At 44.2% G+C, this 25,811-nt stretch overlaps 1 protein-coding gene across 1 annotated transcript in view; it reads right to left on the bottom strand.

The window, feature by feature from the left end:
- The window catches only part of dcc (DCC netrin 1 receptor), a gene marked incomplete at its 5' end in the record, with an annotated part of 787,692 nt that overhangs the window by 130,890 nt on the left and 630,991 nt on the right, over positions 1–25,811 (bottom strand). The window contains 3 exons of the mRNA XM_067983624.1: positions 7,090–7,180; positions 9,450–9,644; positions 15,176–15,286. Of these exons, the coding sequence (XP_067839725.1) occupies positions 7,090–7,180; positions 9,450–9,644; positions 15,176–15,286 (397 nt within the window). The remainder of the gene's footprint in view (positions 1–7,089; positions 7,181–9,449; positions 9,645–15,175; positions 15,287–25,811) is intronic.

The raw sequence follows: 25,811 nt of genomic DNA, 5'->3' as shown, positions 1-25,811 counted from the left end.
TAGCATGGAGATGGTGGTATCTGGGACTGAGGTAGGGACAAGGATGAGAGGTGGGAAAACTTGGAGGGAGAGTCAAGCTGTGATGTTCTCATATGTCTTGTGTATTTGCATATTGTCAAATGTAATGGACCAGTTGGACTTTGGCTCACACCCTTGCGGTGAATTTCTGAACTTAGCCAAAGGGAGACGGAGAGCAGAGGACTCCTTTCAGGAACAAAAGAAGGGACAAATTGGAGGGATAGTTGAGCTGTGGCACTGTCTTTCATCTCCTAATGTGGCAGCTATAAAACATCACTGCAAGAGGCTTGCCTGCACTGTCTGGGAAATTGCGTGTGGGACAAAGGGACCTACAGAGAGAAGAAAAGAGAAGTATAGGGAAAAGGGAGAAACAGAGTTTTAGCAAATAAGAAGTAAACACCACCTAGTTGTCTTATGTAGAACAGCGCTATATGTAGGTAAATAACAAAAATTTCAGAATTAAAAAAATTATGGCAAAAAAACATTAATTTATGCCCCCATTAGTCCATTAAAGGAGAATAAACTCTGAGAATTTTTTTGCTTATCCCTTTCAATCTATTTTTTGTTTGATTAAAGCAAATTTAAATATAGATCAAATCAAAATAAGTTTACTTTTAAAAATTTTGAGAATTGTGATCCAAACCATCTCCACACACTTTTTTTTTACACAAACTGCAAAATGTACTAAAGTGTTTTAAGTGCTGATTTCTACTGGAAGTAGAATGCAAGTTATGACTCTTTATACCAGACATCTAGCCTCAAATAATAGCACAGTGACTTTCTATATTTTCTTAAATGTTCAGAGATGGACCTCAGGCCAATTCTTTGAGCTTGACTGATGTGAACTTTAGCAATCGAGAAGATTTAGTCAAGACCCAAAATGTTCGCCCTGGGTCATCTATTCCGCTTTCAATGCACAAAAGTACCTCAAGAGCAGGCATCATGTGCAATGAACTATAGTGAAATAGTATCACACTACAGTAATTACCAGGCTTGTTTGCCGTCTCAGGTTTGACAAATGCATACCCCTACCAGTACTCCCAGGATGACAATTCAACTCTCAAAGGGATTTAAGATCAGTTTTTTTTTGCCATACAAAACCTCATTCCTAGTGGAGCAAGATTTGTTAAAGTGAAGCCCCAGAGGTCACAAGATCAATTTTGCCCTTAATTCTGCACATTACGCTTTAGACAAGGTCTGACTTAAAGTCACAGCTGGTACAGTGCCTTAATTAACTCTTAGAAAGTTGCCTTTGTCTCCTTTGAGGATCACCAGTAGTTTTGTCCATTGCTGAAATGACAGTGAGGGAACATTTCGCAGTGTAACTCCATGAAGAACACAAATGATTGAGACCTACAGGAAGGACTTCATGGGTTGTTTGTTTTTCTATTTCTCATTCTAACTTTGTTTAATTCGTTATTTTAGTCTTCTAGGCTTAATTCAATTGGAAAGCAACTGTAATTCAGCCATGACCTCACTGAATAGCGGAACAGGCTCCAGGGGCTAAATGGCTTGCTCCTGTTCCTATGTTCCTCGAGGAAAGTACTTCCAATTTAAATAAGTTGTTCCTTCAATGTCTCCCACAGCTTAGTTTTGAAATAACTTTTAACCACAAAGAACAGAGGTCTGCCGGAACAAAAATTTAATTGAAACAGATGGCAAGGGAATGCCAACTGGTGTTTCCTCAAATCTGTTGCAGACCCACCACTATGAGATGTCCCACGATTAGTAGGTTGAAACCTCTGATGAGTGCCAGCCAGATGATGATTAGCTGTGAGGCGTTGGAGTATTTCATTGTGCTGACTTTGGGCAGAGAGATGAGCGTGATAAGATACCAGCTGCTACTGAATATTCCACAATATGTTTTTGTAGTTGTAACTATTTCATTTACATTTTTTCACTGTTTATGTATTTAGAATTTCAACCAATACAAAGTTATCAACAAAGTGGAACAATCAGAATTACAAGTCTAACTAGAATAATGAACAAAAAAAGGCAGAAGAATTCCAGTAACAAAACTGAGGCCTGGAAGATAAAATAATGAATTATAATTCAACTTTATCAAATCTAGAAGATTATGCATCACCCAATTGAGCAAGAAGTATCCAATATGAGACAAAGGGGATCCTCAGACCACCAGAAGCAAGGATGTAAGGGCACCTGAGGCCCAGACTGAAGAATGGGAAAAAATATAGTTATGGAAGATTAAAAATCCAATAGGTTGTATACTCACTTGAGAAATCATGAGCATAGACTGCTCCTGAACATTTGGTAGAGAAATTGGGAGGCAAGTGAGGAGAGAAAAGGGGCAAAGGGGGTGAGTAAAATATAAGAGAGAAGGAAAAAGGGGAAAGTATGGGTGGGAAAGAACCAACAAAAACCTAGTCAAAGAAAGAGGGCTGCCTTATCTCCAGACTCAGCCATCCCATTGTGCCCAGCTCACAAAAGCTGGACTGAGAGTCCCCCAGAGTAATTTAATTTTATTTTAAGCCTCTCCACATTGAGTTCTGCTGCTGGTTACCGAACAGTATGTCAATAAGCAGAAAAAATATTTAAAAGAAAGTGAAAAAAATGTTAACTCTTCATCATGGACCAATAGCACCTAGTAGACCCATTCTGTGAGGTAGTGCTGCGTGTGTGCATCAAGGAAAGGTCAGAACAAGGAATTTGTAAAACTTATTGTTAAACAGTGATGACCATATTCCAAATTTGAACTTCAGGGTTCACCCATGGTCAACCTTGAGGGAACTTCAGATCATTCCCAATTCTTGATGGTTGACAATCCACTAAACCTGCTGAAGTCAATGGGAATCAGGGGGAAAACTCTCCAGCGACTGGAGTCGTACTGAGCACAAAGGAAGATGGTAGTGGTTGTTGGAGACCAATCATCTCAACCCCAGGACATTGCTGCAGGAGTTCCTCAGGGCAGTGTCCTAGGCACAACCACCTTCAGCTGCTTCATCAATGACCTTCCTCCATTATAAGGTCAGAAATGGGGATGTTCACTGATGATTGCACAGTGTTCAGTTCCCTTTGCAACCCCTCAGATAATGAAGCAGTCTGTGCCCGCATCCAGGCTTGGGCTGATAAGTGGCAAGTAACATTTGTGCCGGACAAGTGCCAGACAATGACCATCTCCAACAAGAGAGAATCTAACCACCTCCCCTTGACATTCAACAGCAATACCATCGCTGAATCCCCCACCATCAACATCCTGGTGGTCACCATTGACCAGAAACTTAACTGGACTAGCCACATAAATACAGTGGCTAAAAGAGCAGGTCAGAGGCTGGATATTACACGGTGAGTGATTCACCTCCTGACTCCCCAAAGCCTTTCCACCATCTACAAGGCACAAGTCAGGAGTGTGATGGAATACTCTCCACTTGCCCGGATGGGTGCAGCTCCAACAACACTTTAGAAGCTCGACACCATCCAGGACAAAGCAGCTCGCTTGATTGGCACCCCATCCACCAACCTAAACATTTACTCCCTCCACCATCGGCGCACAATGGCTGCAGTGTGTACCATCCACAGGATGCACTGCAGCAACTCGCCAAGGCTTCTTCGACAGCACCTCCCAAACCCGCGACCTCTACCACCTAGAAGGACAAGGGCAGCAGGCACGTGGGAACAACACCACCTGCACGTTCCCCTCCAAGTCACACACCATCCCGACTTGGAAATAGATCGCCGTTCCTTCATCGTCGCTGGGTCAAAATCCTGGAACTCCCCACCTAACAGCACTGTGGGAGAACCTTCACCACACGGACTGCAGCGGTTCAAGAAGGCAGCTCACCACCACCTTCTCGAGGGCAATTAGGGACGCCCACATCCTGTGAACGAATAAAAAAAAACCTCTTTCTCTGGAGCTCATTATTTGTGGAGCATTTTGCTGATTCTCCCCCATAGTTACTTTTTGAAAAATAGTTGCAGACATTTGCATCCAAAGTCAGGTGAACAAACATAGTGGGGGGAATTTTAACCCTCCAGGACGGTTTGGGGGGTGGGGGGGGTGGCGGGAGCTGGTTAAATTCTTCAAAATGTGAAACCAGACCTAACCCACCACGAGCGAGCCTGCTTCCGGTTTAAACGGGATGGGTTGGGGGTTGGGCGAGTAACCTGCTCTCAAGAGGCAGGTCAGTAATTTAAATATGTTAATGAGGCTCCATGCCTCAGATTTTAGCAGCCATTTAGATTTAATGGCTGCGAGCGGGTTTCCCAGGGTTTCAGAAAACCCAGCAGCTGATGGGAGGAGAGAACTGCTGGATCCAGCAGGTAAGTGCTTTTTAAAGACTGCTTGTGGGCCAGGAAGAGCAGGAGTACTTCACCCTGGCTCCTTAAGCTAACGTGCCATGATCTGCCTCCCTCCCAATGATCCAACGACCTGCCCCCGCGATCTCTCTCCCCCCCACACCGCAATCCGATGCCGACCTGCGATCTCTTTCCCCCTGCGATTTCTTCCCCCCGCGATCTCCGCCCCCCTCCCCGCCATGATCTCTTGCCCCCTCCTCTCTGATCCCCGGCTGCGGCCTTGTACCGCAGGTCTTCCAGCCTGCCAGCCAGCCAACCTCTCAATCTGGCTGGTTGCCGGCCAGTGAAAGTAAGATAGAGTTCCTGAGGTGTGTTTGCTGGAAAAAGTCAACTTTAATAAATGAACAAAAAGGTGCAAAATCTGCCTATTGATTCACAAGTGGTGCAGGGAAGGACCAGTAGGATGATCCTTAGAGAAAAAAGGTTAGAAAAACTCAGATTCGTCAGCCTTAAAAGGTGGTGGTTGAGGAAGACCTTGTATAAGATTTTATTTGGAACAGAAAGATTAATCCTGAACACTATTTCAAGGATGCATGACTGTGGATCAAGGGGATGTAGGTACAAACTTGTAGAAGACCAATTCATGCCCAATGTCAGGAAGTGTTTCTTCACATAAACAGAGATTAATTTCTGGAATGGTCTTCCAGGTGGCATAGTGAATCTTCCAAGGTGCAATTAGATGCTGTGATGGTGAGAGTGTAGGTTTATATATAAGGATAAGCTAGATTAGATGAATAGTTTTCCTCATTGGTAATTGGATTGAGAATTGGTTGACAGACAAGAAACAGAGAGTAGGAATAAATGGGTCTTTTTCCGGGCGGCAGGCAGTGACTAGTGGGGTACCGCAGGGATCAGTGCTTGGGCCCCAGCTATTCACAATATGTATCAATGATTTGGATGAGGGAACTAAATGTAACATTTCCAAGTTTGCAGATGACACAAAGCTGGGGTGGAATGTGAGCTGTGAGGAGGATGCAAAGAGGCTGCAATGTGATTTAGACAAGTTGGGTGAGTGGGCAAGAACATGGCAGATGCAGTATAATATGGATAAATGTGAGGTTATCCACTTTGGTGTAAAAACAGAAAGGCAGATTATTATCTGAATGGTGATAGATTGGGAAAAGGGGAGCTGCATCAAGACCTGGGTGTCCTTGTACACCAGTCGCTGAAAGTGAACATTCAGGTGCAGCAAGCAGTTCGGAAGGCGAATGGTATGTTGGCCTTCATTGCAAGAGGATTTGAGTACAGGAGCAAGGATGTCTTACTGCAGTTATACAGGGCCTTGGTGAGACAATATCTGGAGTATTGCGTGCAGTTTTGGTCTCCTTATCTGAGGATGTCCTTGCCATGGAGGGAGTGCAACGAAGGTTTTCCAGATTGATTCCGGGGATGGCAGGAATGACGTATGAGGAGAGGTTGGGTCGACTAGGCCTGTATTCATTAGAGTTTAGAAGAATGAGAGGTGATCTCATCGAAACATATAAAATTCTAACAGGACGAGACAGACTAGATGCAGGGAGGATGTTCCCGATGGCTGGGGAGTCCAGAACCAGGGGTCAGAGTCTCAGGATACGGGGTATGCCATTTAGAACTGAGATGAGGAGAAATTTCCTCACTCAGAGGGTGGTGAACCTGTGGAATTCTCTACCACAGAAGGCAGTGGAGGCCAAGTCATTAGGTGTATTCAAGAAGGAGATAGATATATTTCTTAGTGGTAAAGGGATCAAGGGATATGGGGAAAAAGTGGGAACAGGGTACTGAGTTAGACGATCAGCCATGATCATTTTGAATGGCGGAGTAGGTCTGAAGGGCCGAATGGCCTACTCTCGCTCCTATTTTCTATGTTTCTATGTAATTATATTTGTGACCTTTGTAATAAATTAATACTTATCTGATGCATGTCTAGAATAAAAGAGTCATTTATTATCAAATGGAATCTTCTATAATTCCACCGAGGCTTAGCAGAACCCAAATTGTTATTTAAATAAATGTTGCTTCAGTTGAATTCTTGGTGAAATTTGTGCCGATTAAGTTAGGGATACCAATGGGAGGAGACAGAACAATTTTCCATTCTCTGAACCCAGTGCTAGTATTAAATACTTCCAGGTATAAAGAGAGATGCAGCCCTTCATAAAGAGACTGAGTTTCAACCAAGAAATCCTGATCATTTATTCCATCATAACAAATTATTTCACTGGTTGGTAGGCACAAGAGATCACTTAATTCTTTGAGGCCTGGATGATTTTTCTTGATTTTCAAGCAACAAACCTATTTTCTTTCTTTGGGGATATGCAATTGATTCCTCGGAAATTTAGAAAGATAAAGCTTATAAAAGGTAAGATTTTGAGAAAATATATCTCACAAATAAATATAGAAATAAATAATTAAGTTTTGATGCTTTAAAGCTTCATTGTGTTAACATATGTTAAGCTTCATCTCTCCCATTCCAGCCGTGAGCTTGCTTTCCAGCCATTTCACATTCCCTCTGGTTCCAGGCACACAGGCACTTAAAGTGTCAAGGATTTGCCAATATAATCTAAAACATTGAAATTCTACAACAATGGCCAAATAAAGGGCCACAGAACGTTCCCCAATTCAGATTAATTTGAGCAAATGCACTAGGCCTCATGATAAATTTCTGCTGGGAATATTCCAGAACAGTTGTCACTACATAATTAGGCTTGGCTAACAGTTTTGTACAATCAATATAAGCAGAGTAGTTGCCTCCTCCATCCATCCAAGTATAGCCTACCTGATAATGCCCTGGTGGTGGCACTCTCATACAGAGGGACCCCCTGCCCTGCATTGTTAAAGGCCTTCAAAGAAATGACGTAATGGGAGCTTGGCTCTGCAAAAGAAAGCACAGTATCACAGTCAGTATTTTTCTTATTAATAATAAGACTTGGAACTAAATAAAGAGTCTGAGACTTCCAAGTGAAATATTTTTGGTGCTGTATTTGAAAGAAGTTAATGTCCTAATTCATCCCCACACAGGTACATATGTATATACTTTCTCAAAATTTGAGAGAGCAGCAAAGGAGTAGAAGTCATTTGTAAAATTAAATCCAATTAATATAGGTCACGGCCAGATTTGAACAAAAATATTAAATTGACAGAATATAATGGGAATTAATGTTAATTGCTTTATGATTATGAAATATGAACTTGTTCTGACCCAGATCTCCTGTTATAAGTCATCTTATTATCTAAGTCCCATAAAATTCCAATGAAATCACACCCGTGCATAATTTGTATTCTTTTGGATTCTATTTTCATGCAATCTTCCCTTCATGCTTTTTCTGCTTCTTCTCCTGAAATCACAGACCCATGCTGGGCTGCAGTTCCATATATATGCCTGGAGACCTCTGGTGTCTTGCCCAAGTGATCATTCTTTGTGTGAGGTTAGACCGTGATGGTTGACTTCACCTGATTAGACCATGAGGTTCTCCCAATTCTCCTTCGGTGGAAGATCGTCGGAAACCCTGGAGAAATGGAGTAAACGGCTGTTTATGTCATTTCTCCGGGGTATCCCCCAAGCTTCTGCCAAAGTTATGGTGGAAGATCAGGGTAGCTGCATGCAAATTCCAGACAATGATGTCGAAATATGTGCATTTTCCAATAGGAGTCACTGGCTAGAAGTTAGCAGTGGGAACCCTGACTGATATTTCCCCCTCCCTAGCTGAGGGATGCTGAGACCAACTGTAGCTTTTCTGCTGTCATCCAATTAGTAAGGCTCAATGTTACATAGGGCAGCAGATTTATCCATTGAACCATGGGAGGAATTCATCACCATTTTTTTCAATTAAAAGTACCGGAATGAACCTTCTTATAAGTCACACAGTTTGTGCATAACTAAAAACAGATAAAAATTATTTTTAAAAATACACCATTGTGGGTGGGAGGAACTGCGTCTGGGCTATCAAAGTCGAATATCATAATGGCACCATATAAAGAACTCACACTCTTGAGTGAATGAGCAGAGAGGGCCCTGTGCTGTCTTTGCAGTAAGGAAAATATCTGCTATCATATCCCCTCAGTAGTGAAGTCAGAGCAGGTTATGCAAGTCAGTAGCTGAGTAGAATACTTTCCATAGCCCAAGGACTAACAGACAACTATTCTGTACACAGACTCGGACTGACACTTTGGAACATTATTTCTTCTATTTTTGGAAACTTTTCAGTAGATTTACTTCAACTTTTATCTGGCTGCTTCCTTCCATGTAGTTAGAGGATAACTAGTAGTTTCTTCATCTTTAATGTCAAATATAAGGAGTTTATGGACTTTTCAGTCTCTGAGATTGAGACTATCTGTGCAGTTGCCTCAGCCACCAGCTCCTCTACTCTTATCTTTGGCCCTCCCTTAACCCCTCTGTCACCCCAGATCCGACCACTTACCATTTTGTAGTTTCATTCCAACTCTTCCCAGTCCTCCCCAACCTCACGTCCTCTATGAGATCCACCTCCTGCTCCCTTGATCTCTTCGCCATATAACCACCAACCACTCAACTACCTCTCCTTGCCCCAGTGCTGATATCATTAATGATTCCTTTTGCCTTGTTCCCCCTCTTCAAAATTGCCGTCATCACTCCCTCCTCAAAAAGCCCATTCTTGACCCTGCCATCCTCTCTAACTACTACTCCATATTTCTCTGAACTTGCAGCACTCTATTTTCTCAGGTCCAACCCTGACTTTGTCATTAAACCTGCCGACAAGGACACTGTTGTTGTTTGGCGAACAGATTTCTAACTTGTGGAGGCCCAACACCAACTCTCCAACACCACTTCCTACGTCCCCCTGGGCCATAACCCCACCGCCGAACATCAAGCCATAGTTTCCCAGACCATAATTGACCTCATCTCCTCTGGAGATCTTCCCCCCATGGCCTCCAATCTCATAGTCCCCCAACCCCACACAACCCGCTTCTACCCCCTTCCCAAGATCCACAAACAGGACTGCCCTGGTAGACCCATAGTTTCAGCCTGTTCTTGGCCCAACTTTTGCTTTCCTGGTTGCCAAAATATTTTCAGACCACAGATTTACTGCTAAAGGTATCGAAGCGAGATGCCTAGCTAGTATCTCTAATTCTTCTCCAAAAGACTAGTTTCAGATGATATTTACCTAGATTTTCAATGGAAAAATAGCGCTGCTTGTTGTCGACCTGCGCAGTCTCAGCGTAGGGACTGCCTACTCCATAACCAATGATGTATCCCCGGACCGCTATGTTTGGGTTTAATGGTGGAGTCCAGCTCATCACAATGCTTGTAGTCAGAGGCCTGACATGAAGAGAACTTGGCTGGTCAGGAACTTGGGATTCTGTGATAGAAAGAGGAAAAAAAATTATGTTAGTATATATAATTTTCAATTTCATTTTATAAAATTACTAAAAAGAAAATATATGTTTTAAGAAAAGAAATTCGCTTAATTTTATTTCTCACGCAAGTATCTTGCACACAGTAGTTTTAGGATAGGTTTATTTTATAATGATATGTGGATTTTGTGCCTTATCACATTGAAATGCTTCATAGTATTTCATGCAATGAATTATTTTTGAACTAGATCGACTGCTGTTGTGTAGACAAATGCAATAGTCATTCTATGTCAGCAAGATCCCACAAACAGCAATGAGATAAACATTTAATCAGTTTGTGATGGCAATGTTGGTAAGTATGTTGGTCAGGACACTAGGAAAAATCCCTGCTCTTCTTTAAATAGTGCCATTAGACCCTTAACACCCACAGGAAGATGGGATCTCAGTTTAACATCTTCAGGTTGATTTTCCAAATGACCACTCCTGGCGTGGAGCCCTGCCCTTTGGCAGCTCAAATCGAGAAATCGCGGGTGTGCTCCCCACGACCCTGTGTCTGTAAATGGGATTGTAGTGGAGTCTTTGTTAACTACACAGTAAGTCTGTTTACACAATCCCAGTTGAACACATTATAAAGCTGACAGGCTTGGAGGAATTGGCTGGGATGAGCATATTTAAATCTGTCTTCAGATTCATAGCTAGTTGGAATTCAAAATTGGTCAATCAGATTTCACTGAAGCCATGGCCTATTACATTGAGGAAAAGCAACTTTTTTTTATTTTTGTCCCTTTAAATTGGAGTTTTAACCAGCTTCCATTTAATGTCTGATTATAACAGGCAGATAACTTTATGGACATGACTTTTGCCTAAACACCTTAAACATTTCAACCCTAAACCTACAAGTCCCACTTACGCAATGCAGTGGACATTCAATGGCATTACCATCGCCGAATCCCCCACCATCAACATCCTGGGGGTCACCATTGACCAGAAACTTAACTGGACCAGCCATATAAATACTGTGGCTACGAGAGCAGGTCAGAGGCTGGGTATTCTGCGGCGAGTGACTCACCTCCTGACTCCCCAAAGCCTTTCCACTATCTACAAGGCACAAGTCAGGAGTGTGATGGAATACTCTCCACTTGCCTGGATGAGTGCAGCTCCAACAACACTCAAGAAGCTCGACACCATCCAAGATAATGCAGCCCGCTTGATTGGCACCCCATCCACCACCCTAAACATTCACTCCCTTCACCACCAGCGCACTGTGGCTGCAGTGTGCACCATCCACAGGATGCACTGCAGCAACTCGCCAAGGCTTCTTCGACAGCACCTCCCAAACCCGCGACCTCTACCACCTAGAAGGACAAGGGCAGCAGGCGCATGGGAACAACACCACCTGCACGTTCCCCTCCAAGTCACACACCATCCCGACTTGGAAATATATCGCCGTTCCTTCATTGTCGCTGGGTCAAAATCCTGGAACTCCCTTCCTAACAGCATTGTGGGAGAACTGTCACCACACGGACTGCAGCGGTTCAAGAAGGCGGCTCACCACCACCTTCTCGAGGGCAATTAGGGATGGGCAATAAATGCCGGCCTTGCCAGCGACGCCCACATCCCGTGAACGAATAAAAAAAAAACATTGCTAGTTTGGTGCTGTCTGTGTACATTAGGAGGGAAGGTGAGTTTATCATGTCTCTTATGTTTCACACAATTTATAATGTCCCATGTTTTACTGAGTGTATGTTACTCTCTGAGTTTTCTGCCCTTGGATTCTATCACTGGGTAGCATGCCTCCTGTAATCCAGAAATTGGGAAGCAGCTTACACCTAGGCCTCCTTTATTACACTCTTGATGCAGCCTTTAGGAGATTTCTGATAGTAGCCCAGTGAGAAGTCTTCTGATTGTCCCTCCACCCTCCTTTGTTGGTAGGCACTTGACTTCTACCATTGTCTCTCCACAGTTGAGTGTCAATGCTTAGGATCTCAGCAGAGCAGGGGATCAAACCTGATCACACCAATAACTTGGTTCTCCATTCTACCATGCCTCCATGCTGACCACAATGACTGGACTTTACCATCCTGTTGGTTTTCTCTCTCTTTCTCTCATTTTCTTTCCTGTATCTGTACTCAGGTTATTTTTCCAATAAACTCAGGAATTCCTCTATTTATTCAATGCCACTACAGTATATAATGATGGAGGCAGCACAGATATACAGATGTACTGACAGTAATACACAAAGAAATAACACAGATATACACAGATCTATTATTTCCCAGCAAAATTCCTTCCTCTTATCATGCAGCCCTAATATCAAAGCTCATGATAAACCATTCTTGTTGTTCCATAATGTGCAAAGGGGCTGGCAAAAGAATGCGCATAATGGAAACCTCTACAGACTGAAACTGGGGCAGATACTCCCAGCTACAATGCAATGAGAGTATACATTCTATACAATAAAACTGGCCTCTGATAAACTTATTAATCACCCATGGCTTCCGTCTCAAAGCTCCACAAGTTAACACATTCACCACTCAGGTTACATCCTTTGCATGAGATATTCACAGTTCAATTCCCTTTTATCATAGAATCATAGAAACATAGAAAATAGGAGCACGAGTAGACCATTCGGCCCTTCGGGCCTGCTCCGCCATTCAAAATGATCATGGCTGATCATCTAACTCAGTACCCTGTTCCCGCTCTTTCCCCATATCCCTTTAGCATTAAGAAATATATCTATCTCCTTCTTGAATATATTTAATGACTTGGCCTCCACTGCCTTCTGAGGTAAAGAATTCCACAAGTTCACCACCCTCTGAATGAAGAAATTTCTCCTCATCTCGGTTCTAAATGGCATACCCCGTATCCTGAGACTGTGACCCCTGGTTCTGGATTCCCCATCCATTGGGAACGTCCTCCCTGCATCTAGTCTGTCTAGTCCTATTAGAATTTTATATGTTTCGATGAGATCACCTCTCGTTCTTCTAAACTCGAATGAATAAAGGCCTAGTAGACCCAATCTCTCCTCATATGTCAGTCCTGCCATCCCCGGAATCAGTCTGGTAAACCTTTGTTGCACTCCCTCCATGGCAAGCACATCCTTCCTCAGCTAAGGAGACCAAAACTGCACACAATACTCCAGATGTGGTCTCACCAAGGCTCTGTACAACTGCAGTAAGACATCCCTGTTCCTGTACTCAAATCCTCTTGCAATGAACGCCAACATATCATTCGCCTTCCTAACTGCTTGCTGCACCTGAATGCTCGCTTTCAGCGACTGGTGTACAAGGACACCCAGGTCTCGTTGCACCTCCCCTTTTCCCAATCTATCACCATTCAGATAATAATCTGTCTTTCTGTTTTTACAACCAAAGTGGATAACCTCACATTTATCCACGTTATACTGCATCTGCCATGTTCTTGCCCACTCACCCAACTTGTCTAAAATCACATTGGAGCCTCTTTGCATCCTCCTCACAGCTCACATTCCACCCAAGCTTTGTGTCGTCTGCAAACTTGGAAATGTTACATTCAGTTCCCTCATCCAAATCATTGATACATATTGTGAATAGCTGGGGCCCAAGCACTGATCCCTGCGGTACCCCACTAGTCACTGCCTGCCACCCCGAAAAAGACCCGTTTATTCCTACTCTCTGTTTCCTGTCTGTCAACCAATTCTCAATCCATGCCAGTATATTCCCCCCAATCCCGCACACTAACCTCATGTGTGGGACCTTATCAAAAGCCTTCTGAAAATCCAAGTACACCACATCCACTGGTTCTCCCCTATCTATTCTACAAGTTACCTCCTCAAAAAACTCCAGTAGATTTGTTAAGAAAGATTTCCCTTTCATAAACCCATGCTGACTTTGTCCAATCCCATTAATGTCTTCCAAGTGTTCTGTTATCACATCCTTTATAATAAACTCTAGCATTTTCCCCACTACTGATGTTAGGCTAACTGGTCTGTAATTCCCTGTTTTTTCTCTCCCTCCTTTTTTAAATAGTGGGGTTACATTTGCCACCCTTCAATCTGTAGGAACTGTTCCAGAGTCTATAGAATTTTGGAAGATGATCACCAATGCATCCACTATTTCCAGGGCCACTTCCTTTAGTACTCTGGGATGTAGATTATCAGGCCCTGGGGATTTGTCAGCCTTTAGCCCCATTAATTTCCCTAGCACTATTTTTTTACTAATACTGATTTCCTTCAGTTCCTCCCTGTCACTAGACCCTTGGTTCCTGAACATTTCCAGGAGGTTATTTGTGTCCTCCTTTGTGAAGACAGAACCAAAGTATGTGTTTAATTGTTCTGCCATTTCTTTGTTCCCCATTATAATTTCCCCCATTTCTGACTGTAAGGGACCTACATTTGTCTTCACTAATCTTTTTCTCTTGTTATATTTAGAGAAGCTTTTACAGTCAGTTTTTATGTTCCCTGCTAGTTTACTCTCATACTCTATTTTTCCCCTCTTAATCAATCTCTTTGTTCTCCTTTGCTGAATTCTGAACTGCTCCCAATCCTCAGGCTTGCCGCTTTTTCTGGCAATTTTATATGTCTCCTCTTTGGATCTAATACTATGCCTAATTTCTTTTGTAAGCCACGGTTGAGCCACCTTTCCCGTTTTATTTTTGCGCCAGACAGGAATGAATAATTATTGTAATTTCTGCACATGTTCTTTAAATATTAGCCATTGCTTATCCACCGGCATCCCTTTTAGTAAAGTTCCCCAATCTATCCTAGCCAACTCACACCTCATACTTTTGTAATTTCCTTTATTTAGATTCAGGACCCTAGTTTCGGATTCAACTACTTCACTCTTCATCTTAATGAGGAATTCTATCATGTTATGGTCGCTTTTCCCTATGGGACCCCGCACAACAAGATTGTTAATTAATCCTTTCTCATTGCACAATACCCAGTCTAGGATCGCCTGTTCTTGAGTTGGTTTCTCAATGCATTGGTCTAGAAATCCATCACATACACACTCCAGGAATTCCTCCCCCACAGTATTATTGCTAATTTGGTTTGACCAATCTATATGTAAATTAAAGTCACCCATGATTATAGTTGTACCCTTCTTGCATTGCGCCTCTAATTTCCTGTTTAATGCCCTCCCCTACATCTCCACTACTGTTTGGGGGCCTATAGACAACCCCCACCAACATTTTCTGCCCCTTGGTGTTTCTTAGCTCCATCCATACAGATTCCACATCGTGATTTTCCGAGCCAATATCCTTCCTCACTATTGCATTGATTTCCTCCTTGACTAACAACGCTACCCCACCTCCTTTCCTTTTTTGCCTGTCCTTCCTAAATATTGAATACTCCTGGATGTTCAGTTCCCATCCTAGGTCACCCTGCAGCCATGTCTCCGTAATCGCAACTATATCATACCCGTTGACTTAGATCGGTCTTCACCCAAACTCATGATTTTTTTTTTCACCACCAACTGATGATTTGTTGACCATAATTTCAATTACCATGGTTCCGTGCAGTAAATCGTGTAACAGATTTTCCTAAAAGGATTATTACCATCTAGATCATTCTCTGGTGTTTCTACGGTGAACCAGTCAGATGCTGGGCCTGTTCCATTCACTGTCATGGCAGCAAGTTGAAAACTGTACTGCCCTCCTTTGTCCAGACCTGTCAATCAAATCACAACAGTGGTTAGCCCAAACTGTCTTTAGAAGTTAACTTTTTTTTTGCATGGTTCATATGCCAAACAAGAAACATTAGATATACAACAAGCTTCATAGTCATTTGTTCTCCCTTTCTCTAAATGCAATGAGGCCTAACATCCAGTGCACATATAGAAATCAATCAGTATTGGAGTTAATAGAATATTACATCACTGGAAGAGGTTTTTCTTTTCACTATGGAGTAATGAAATGTCATTGTCCTGAAATATTGGGTAAATTTTAACAGCGCGCCGGGAAGGGAGTGGTGGGAATGATTTCCTGGTGCAAAACCCAGAAGGTAAGTGGGCGCTTAATGAGGCCAATCAATTGCATTTCCGGGATTTGGCCCGGAAGCAAACCTGATTGACAGGCTGGCTGGCTGTCGGACAGGAAGGCCAGCTGGAGTTCAGGGGGGCCCGAGGAACAGATACGGGGGGGCCCGAGGAACAGATACGGGGGGGGCCCGAGGATCAGATACGGGGGGGGGGGGGCCTGGGGAAGAGATATGTGGGGGGGCTCGAGGAACAGATACGGGGGGGGGGGGCTCGAGGAACAGATACGGGGTGGGGGGGCCGAGGAACAGATACGGGGGGGGGCCGAGGAACAGATACGGGGGGGGGGGTTGCCGAGGAACAGATACGGGGGGCGTGGGGGGCTGAGGAACAGATACGGGGGGGGGGTTCGAGGAACAGATACGGGGTGGGGGGGCCGAGGAACAGATACGGGGGGGGGCCGAAGAACAGATACGGGGGGGCGTGGGGGGCCGAGGAACAGATACGGGGGGGGCCCGAGGATCAGATACGGGGGGGGGGGGCCCGGGGAAGAGATATGTGGGGGGGCTCGAGGAACAGATACGGGGGGGGCTCGAGGAACAGATACGGGGGGGGGGCCCAAGGAACAGATATGGGGGGGGCCCGAGGAACAGATACGGGGTGGGGGGGGCCCGAGGAACAGATGTGGGGGGGGGGCCCGAGGAACAGATACGGGGTGGGGGGGGCCCGAGGAACAGATGTGGGGGGGGGGCCCGAGGAACAGATACGGGGGTCGCTGGAGGTTGGCTGAAGAGTCGGAGGTAAGTGGGGATCCATCAGGAAAGGGATCCACCATTGGGGTCGGCTGATTGCGGGGGTCCTGTTGGTCAGGTGAGCTTGTTGGACCTGGATGAAGCATTCCTGCTCCTCCGGCCCCACTAGCAGTGCAGTAAAAGCACTCACCTCGTTGATCCGGCCTTTCCAACTGCTTTCACCTGATGTGAATCGGAAGCAATGGGAAACCCGAACAGGTAAGGTTATAATTATTTTATTATTCCAGTGCACAAAATATTAAGTACCTCAAGTATCTCAATGAGGTACATTGCCCTTTTACGTATCGGCCCGCTGGCTTTAAGTGGAGGTGGGACTTCCTGATGCTGCCTGACCAGCTGAGTGTTTTCCAGCATTTTCTGGTTTTATTTTTATTTTCACTATTGTCTGTCTTAATCCTCTCATACCTCATCCACTGGGTAAAGCCTGGCGCACTGAGCCCTAGTACTTTTACTAGGATACATTCAATGCATATGTAAGAGTAGAAATTGCAAGGCTCCACTGTTGGCACAGGACCTTGCTAGACATGAGCATGGATAAGAGGTAGAGCTGCAACATTATAGCCCAGGTTCTGCATACTGCAGTCACATTTAGTGAGGTTCTGCACTGGAAAAACAGCAAAACTTGCAATTTTTGCTCAATTGAAAGCAATCTTGCCTCTGAGTCAGAAGGGTGCTGGTTCAAGGACTTGAGTATACAATCCAGGCTGACAATTCAGTGTAGCATGGAAGGTGCGCTGCATTGTCAGAGGTAGCTCTTATGATTTTGGGTCCTTTCTATCCTTCTTACAATAGATTTATTGGCTTCTCTATTTTAGATTACTCTTCCGGTCAGTACCAACTCCCTATGACCTTAAGGGTATCTTTACTTGTTTCATATCTAGGGAAACTTTCAGTATAAACAGCTCAGGATAATGGCCAGGAATTTCCTTGGAGCTGTTCCCGCTCTGCTGCCGTAACTTTGTTGGAAGTGTGAGAGAAAACCCTGTTTACATGTGTAAACGAGGTTTCCATCGCACTTCCAGTGAAGTTACAGTGGCAGAACGGGAGCAACTCCAAGTAAATTCCTGACCATACGAACATACGAATTAAGAGCAGGAGTAGGCCATTCAGCCCCTCAAGCCTGCTCTGCCATTTGATGATATCATGGCTGATCTGATTGTGACCTCAACCCTACTTTCCCGTCTACCTACTATAACCTTTGACTCCCTTGTTAATCAGGAATCTCTCTAACTCAGCCAATGAAGTTAAATATCTTTCTGCTAATTACTTTAGCCACTGGAATTAGCCTCTGCTTTCAAAAGACCTCTCTATGGTCTACAAAAAACAGCAGAACATCACAATATTAGACCTTGTTTCAGACTTTGACTATTTATTTAACAAGAGATAAACAAATTAATAAATAGCAGCAATATATAACACAGATATATTTAAAATAGAAATTTACATTGTATATACTTAGTTCTTTTAATTTCTCATCAGTGTTGGAGCTACACTAACCTGATCTAACTCTTGAAGGTTTCAAACCGGCTCCCGTTGATTTAACCAACTCAGCTCACTTAAATATCCCAGAAACAGTTTCCAGGGTTCCTGGATTTAAGTAACTGACAGTTCAATTCAGAAAGAAGCTGTCAGTCATACACATAATTGAACCAAATCATTAGGCATTGTTTATGTTTGAATTATATGGCTTGGTTCTTTTCTCAAGCCTGTAAACCTATTGACAAAACAACTAAATATTGCAACATTGATATCAATTTAAGCTGTGACTTCATAGTACCCCAATAGCTACAGCACAAGAGGAGGCCATTCGGCCCATCATGCCTTTGCCAGCTCTTTGAAAGATACAATTAGTCTCATTCTACTGCTCTTTCCCCATAGCCCTGTAAATATTTTCCCTTCAAGTATTTATCCAATTCCCTTTTGAAAGTTATTATTAAATCTGCTTTCAGCACCCTTTCAGGCAGTGCGTTCCAGATCATAACAACTCGCTGCGTAAAAAAATGTTTTCTCATGTTGCCTCTGGCTCTTTTGCCAATCACCTTAAATCTGTGTCCTCTGGTTACTGAATCTTCTGCCACTGGAAACAGTTTCTCTTTATTTACTCTGTCAAAACCCTTTAATGATTTTGAACACCTCTATCAAATCTCCCCTTAACCTTCTCTGTTCTAAGGAGAACAGCCCCAGCTTTTCCAGTCTCTCCACATAACTGAAGTCCCTCATCCCAGGCACCATTCTGGTAAATCTCTTCTGCACCCTCTCGAAGGCCTTGGCATCCTTTCTAAAGTGTGGTGCTCAGAATTGAACATGATACTCCAGCTGAGGTCTAACCAGTGTTTTATAAAGGTTCAGCATAACTTCCTTGCTTTTGTACTCTTTGCCTTTATTAATAAAGCCCAGGATCCCATGTGCTTTTTTAACAGCCTTCTCAACATGTCCTGTCACTTCAAAGATTTGTGTATGTGCACTGCCTGGTCTCTCTGTTCCTGCACCCCCTTTAAAATCGTACCATTTAGTTTACATTGCCTCTCCTCATTCTTCCTACCAAAATGCATCACTTCGCTCTTCTCTGAGTTAAATTTCACCTGCAATGTGTCTGCCCATTTCACCAGTCTGTCTATGAAGTCCTGAAATCTGTTACTATCCTCCTCACTGTTTATTACATTTCTGAGTTTTGTATCATCTGCAAACTGTGAAATTATACCCTCTATACCCAAGTCCAGGTCATTAACATATATCAAAAAAAGCAGTGGTCCGAATACTGACCCCTGGGGAATACCACTGTGTACCTCCCACCAGTCTGAAAAACAACGGTTTTCCATTACTCTCTGCTTTCTGTCCCCTATCCAATTTTGTATCCACGCTGCCACTGTCCCTTTAATCCCATGGGTTTTAATTTTGCTAACAAGTCTATTATGTGGTACTTTATCAAATGTCTTTTGAAAGTCCAAATACACAACATCAACTGCATTAACCTCATCATCCCTCTCTGATATTTCATCAAAGAACTCAATCAAGTTAGTCAAACACAATTTTCCTTGAACAAATCCGTGCTGACTTTCATTTATTAGCCCATACTTTTCCAAGTGCCAATTAATTTTGTCCCGGATTATCTCTAATGTCTCGAAAAGTTTCCCCACCGCCGACGTTAGGCTGACTGGCCTGTAATTGCCGGGTTTATCCCTCTCCCCTGGTTTGAACAGAGATGCAACATTTGCAATTCTCCAGTCCTCCGGCACCATCCCCATATCTAACGAGGATTGGAAGATTGTGGCCAGAGCCTCCGCAATTTCCACCCTTACTTTCCTCAGTAACCGAGGACCAGGTGATTTTTCTACTTTGATTTTAACTGCAGATGGATTTTAAAGTACTTGCTCTGAAAATGCACAGGTCATCCAACACACTCCTGCTGTAATTCCAGCAAGAATGCAACGGAGTGCCCATGAAATAGGCTGGGACCTGGATATGCTGGATCCTAGTCTTGGCCTGGAGTTTCCGAGGGACAAAATGCCAATCTGCCCCAAACATAGTCTCCTGTATTAGACACAGCAGGAGCTCCCTACGCTGGTAGTTTTCACATCCCCAGCCTTAGTAGGAACCAGCATAAGAATGGAGGCTGGTATTTCTAGTCAGATAAAGCAAGGGGGAAGGGGAGGTGTGATGGCCCAGGTCAGGGAAGTAGCCTGGCCTCCTGAAGAAGTAAGCATTTTTTTCTCTTGTAACTGCAGCTCCCTCACAATGGCAGCTTCTTGCGTTGTTTCTGTGGGTGTGGAGCCCAGACACACTTCCCCGCAGACCTGGCAAAAAGACTGGTGTTCCTGGCTGCTTGGTGCAGGCAGGTGCCCAAAATGCATCAGTGGTGGCACACTACAGCTGGCCACTGACCCCATCCGAGTTAGCTGCATAATCTGGTGGGGTCAGCGTTGGAAGGTTCCAGGGTCACAGTCCATGCAAATTTATTTATTTTTTTTATTCGCTCATGGGATGTGGGCGTCGCTGGCGAGACCAGCATTTATTGCCCATTCCTAATTGCCATTAAGAAGGTGGTGGTGAGCCGCCTTCTTGAACCACTGCAGTCCGTGTGGTGAAGGTTCTTTCACAGTGCAGTTAGGAAGGGAGTTCCAGGATTTTGACCCAGCGACGATGAAAGAACAGCGATATATTTCCAAGTCGGGATGGTGTGTGACTTGAAGGGCAATGTGCAGATGGTGTTGTTCCTATGTGCCTGCTGCCCTTGTCCTTTCTAGGTGGTAGAGGTCGCGGGTTTGGGAGGTGCTGTCGAAGAAGCCTTGGCGAGTTGCTGCATTGCATCCTGTGGATGGTACACACTGCAGCCACAGTGCGCCGTGGTGAAGGGAGTGAATGTTTAGGGAGGTGGATGGGGTGCCAATCAAGCGGGCTGCTTTGTCCTGGATGGTGTCGAGCTTCTTGAGTGTTGTTGGAGCTGCACTCATCCAGGCAAGTGGAGAGTATTCCATCACACTCCTGACTTGTGCCTTGTAGATGGTGGAAAGGCTTTGGGGAGTCAGGAGGTGAGTCACTCGCCGTAGAATACCCAGCCTCTGACCTGCTTTTGTAGCCACAGTATTTATGTGGCTGGTCCAGTTAAGTTTCTGGTCAATGGTGACCCCCAGGATGTTGATGGTGGGGGATTCGGCGATGGTAATGCCGTTGAATGTCAAGGGGAGGTGGTTAGACTCTCTCTTGTTGGAGATGGTCATTGCCTGGCACTTGTCTGGCGCGAATGTTACTTGCCACTTATCAGCCCAAGCCTGGATGTTGTCCAGGTCTTGCTGCATGCGGGCTTGGACTGCTTCATTATCTGAGGGGTTGCGAATGGAACTGAACACTGTGCAATCATCAGCGAACATCCCCATTTCTGACCTTATGATGGAGGGAAGGTCATTGATGAAGCAGCTGAAGATGGTTGGGCCTAGGACACTGCCGTGAGGAACTTCTGCTGAAATGTCCTGGGGCTGAGATGATTGGCCTCCAACAACCACTACCATCTTCCTTTGTGCTAGGTACGATTCCAGCCACTGGAGAATTTTCCCCCCGATTCCCATTGACTTCAATTTTACTGGGGATCCTTGGTGCCACACTCGGTCAAATGCTGCCTTAATGTCAAGGGCAGTCACTCTCACTTCACCTCTGGAATTCAGCTCTTTTGTCCATGTTTGGACCAAGGCTGTAATGAGTTCTGGAGCCGAGTGGTCCTGGCGGAACCCAAACTGAGCATCGGCGAGCAGGTTATTGCTGAGTAAGTGCTGCTTGATAGCACTGTCAACAACACCTTCCATCACTTTGCTGATGATTGAGAGTAGACTGATGGGGCGGTAATTGGCCGGATTGGATTTGTCCTGCTTTTTGTGGACAGGATATACCTGGGCAATTTTCCAAATGGTCGGGTAGATGCCAGTGTTGTAGCTATCCTGGAACAGTTTGGGTAGAGGCGCAGCTAGTTCTGGAGCACAAGTCTTCAGCACTACAGCCGGGATGTTGTCGGGGCCAATAGCCTTTGTTGTAACCAGTGCACTCAGCCGTTTCTTGATATCACGTGGAGTGAATCGAATTGGCTGAAGACTGGCTTCTGTGATGGTGGGGATATCGGGAGGTGCCCGAGATGGATCATCCACTCGACACTTCTGGCTGAAGATGGTTCCAAACGCTTCAGCCTTGTCTTTTGCACTCACATGCTGGACTCCACCATCATTGAGGATGTGGATGTTTACAGAGCCTCCTCCTCCCGTTAGTTGTTTAATTGTCCACCACCATTCACGACTGGATGTGGCAGGACTGCAGAGCTTTGATCTGATCCGTTGGTTGTGGAATCGCTTAGCTCTGTCTATAGCATGTTGCTTCCGCTGTTTAGCATGCATGTCACCAAGTTGGCACCACATTTTTAGGTACGCCTGGTGCTGCTCCTGGCATGCTCTTCACACTCCTTGTTGAACCTGGGTTGATCGCCTGACTTGTTGGTAATGGTAGAGTGAGGAATATGCCGGGCCATGAGGTTACAGATTGTGCTGGAATACAATTCTGCTGCTGCTGCTGATGGCCCACAGCACCTCATGGATGCCCAGTTTTGAGTTGCTAGATCTGTTCTGAATCTATCCCATTTAGCACGGTGATAGTGCCACACACCACATTGGATGGTGTTCTCAGTGCGAAGATGGGACTTCATATCCACGAGGACTGTGCGGTGGTCAGTCCTACCAATACTGTCATGGACAGATGCCTCTGCAACAGGTAGATTGGTGAGGACGAGGACAAGTAGGTTTTTCCCTTGTGTTGGTTCGCTCAGCACCTGCTGCAGGCCCAGTCTGGCAGTTATGTCCTTCAGGACACGGCCAGCTCGGTCAGTAGCGGTGCTACCGAGCCACTCTTGGTGATGGACATTGAAATCCCCCACCCAGAGTACATTCTGTGCCCTTGCTACCCTCAGTGCTTCTTCCAAGTGGTGCTCAACATGGAGGAGGACTGATTCATCAGCTGAGGGAGGGCGGTAGGTGGTGATCAGCAGGAGGTTTCCTTGCCCATGTTTGACCTGCTGCCGTAAGATTTCATGGGGTCTGGAGTCAATGTTGAGGACTCCCAGGGCCACTCCCTCCTGACTGTATATTACTGTACTGCCACCTCTAGTTTGTCTGTCCTTATGTGTGGTAACTGGATTTAAACAGTCATCGATCAAGCCAAAATGAGATAATATACTTTGAGTGCAATGTAAAACGAAGGTCCCATATCTCTATTCTGCTGGTCAAGGTGGATGTTAAAGATGCCATAGCACTATTGAGAAAGAAGAGCAGGGAGGGTTCTTCCACCAACACTACCAAAACCAAATTAACTGGCCATTCATCTCAAAGCTGTTTACGGGATCTTGCTGGGTGCAAATGATTGCTGTGCTTCCCTATCTGCTGTATCCATATTTTTTTGTCAGCAAGTTGCATAACCACTAAACAAAAGAGACATATTTGAGATGAGGACAAATTATATTCATGAAGGAGGTAATCAATATTTATTTTCTATCATCTCAGAAAGATACTGCATGTTATACGTTATACTGCATGTCCAAATTATACGTTTTTATTGAGGATCCAATGCCCAAAGTGGAGGACAACACTAAGATTGAAAAGTGTAGGAGAGAAGATAAGGCAAATCAAAAATTTGTGGTAAGGTAACATTATGTTTGGGTTTTAAAAGCCTATAGACAGTACGAAGAAGAAAGGACTGAGGGAATAAAGATTTCCAGTTCTGAGATCCTGTAGGAGACAATTTGATCTCAACACTTCGAGAACTAAAGGAAGAGGAGGAGCAAGTGTGTTTAGGATAGTATAATTAGAACTTAGAAGAAAATAGAGAGGAAAGTTCAGAGAAGCACTGAACATAGTATTGTGAATATCTCCTGTGCAAATGATGTACATATGCAGTGAAGATGCCATGTACCCTACTCTGCATAAGTAGTATACTTGTGCAAACAGTGTACATCCCTAAATACAAATGTTACGCATCCTTGTACAAACAGTGTGAATAAAACGAAGCTCCCAAATCTCTAAGACAAGCACACATTGTATGCATATAATGAGTCTATTAGTGTCAATTCATATTTTACACTCAGTTGATGTCGTCCTTTGATGTGGATGTGACGTGTATGACAATGATTTTCAGAATGTGGAACATCACAGACAAAGGCCATATTCTGCTTTGCTGTGTCACTGTCTTTAGATAAATTAGTGATAGCAATTCCCAGCTTAATAACATGATCATTAACTATTAAAACTCATGGATAGTAATGCAGTTAAATGCCACTTGTCACTCTATACTCTGTTGGACAGTTAATGTTCAGAATATTGCACCACTGCAGGTACATAACAGGAAAGGTTTTACCACTGCTGTAAAGAGCTGTCATAAGGCAATCACAGCTGCTCAATGTCTATGCAATGGCTGGCACAGTGAGTACTGGCATTGCATACTGTACATGTACAAAGATGTTTGCAACCCCTCATCGTCAGACAGTGGGCAGCTACAGTTCAATCACTAAATATGCTCTCAGTCAACTCAAGGGTCAGATGTTTTTGACACCACCATACGGTAAATTTTCATCTTTAGCAATTCCAGTGCAGAGTTAATGTGTGCTGGAGAGCATTGTGACAAAAATTAACCATTTTCGTCTATAATTTGCATGGTAATGGCTTCTTTAATTCTATCATGATGCAGCTAGTGGTGGGTAGGGGCATGTCTAGTCATAATGCTTCACGCATCGACTGTGTGGGTCAGGCTTGATAGACCAGATGGTCTTTTGCTGCCCGTCATTTTCGTATGTTTGTATAAAAGGTTAAAAGTCATGTCCCATCTAAACTTGATACAACCGTGACAGAATTAGTCAGTTTGTCTGGGAGCGGTGCTGTGGGAGGGACGAAACCTTTGAATTCAATCTTTACAGTAGAGGACACTAAGAATATCCCAACACTGGACAAACAGGGGACTCTCGGGGGGGAGGAGCTAAATACGATTAAAATCACTCAGGAGATGGTACTCAGTAAAATAATGGGACTCAAGGCGGATAAATCCCCTGGACCTGATGGCTTCCATCCTAGGGTCTTGAGGGAAGTGGCAGTAGGGATTGTGGATGCTTTGGTGATAGTTTTCCAAAATTCCCTGGACTCAGGAGAGGTCCCGGCAGATTGGAAAACTGCTAATGTAACACCGTTATTTAAAAAGGGTAGTAGGCAGAAGGCTGGAAATTATAGGCCAGTTAGCTTAACATCTGTGGTGGGTAAAATTTTGGAGTCTATTATTAAGGAGACAGTAACGGAACATTTAGATAAGCATAATTTAATAGGACAAAGTCAGCATGGCTTTATGAAGGGGAAGTCATGTCTGACAAATTTGCTTGAGTTCTTCGAGGATATAACGTATAGGGTGGATAAAGGGGAACCAGTGGACATAGTGTATTTAGACTTCCAGAAGGCATTCGACAAGGTGCCACATAAAAGATTATTACTTAAGATAAAAAATCACGGGATTGGGGGTAATATTCTGGCATGGGTGGAGGATTGGTTATCGAACAGGAAGCAGAGAGTTGGGATAAATGGTTCATTTTCGGACTGGCAACCAGTAACCAGTGGTGTTCCACAGGGGTCGGTGCTGGGTCCCCAACTCTTTACAATCTATATTAACGATTTGGAGGAGGGGACCGAGTGCAACATATCAAAATTTGCAGATGATACAAAGATGGGAGGGAAAGTAGAGAGTAAGGAGGACATAAAAAACCTGCAAGGGGATATAGACAGGCTGGGTGAGTGGGCGGAGATTTGGCAGATGCAATATAATATTGGAAAATGTGAGGTTATGCACTTTGGCAGGAAAAATCAGATAGCAAGTTATTTTCTTAATGGCGAGAGACTGGAAA

This window comes from Heptranchias perlo, chromosome 1, assembly GCF_035084215.1.
Source record: "Heptranchias perlo isolate sHepPer1 chromosome 1, sHepPer1.hap1, whole genome shotgun sequence".
NCBI classification, from domain to species: Eukaryota; Metazoa; Chordata; class Chondrichthyes; order Hexanchiformes; family Hexanchidae; genus Heptranchias; species Heptranchias perlo.
Note: the sequence above shows the minus strand (reverse complement) of the source record. Positions and strands in the feature narration are given on the sequence as shown.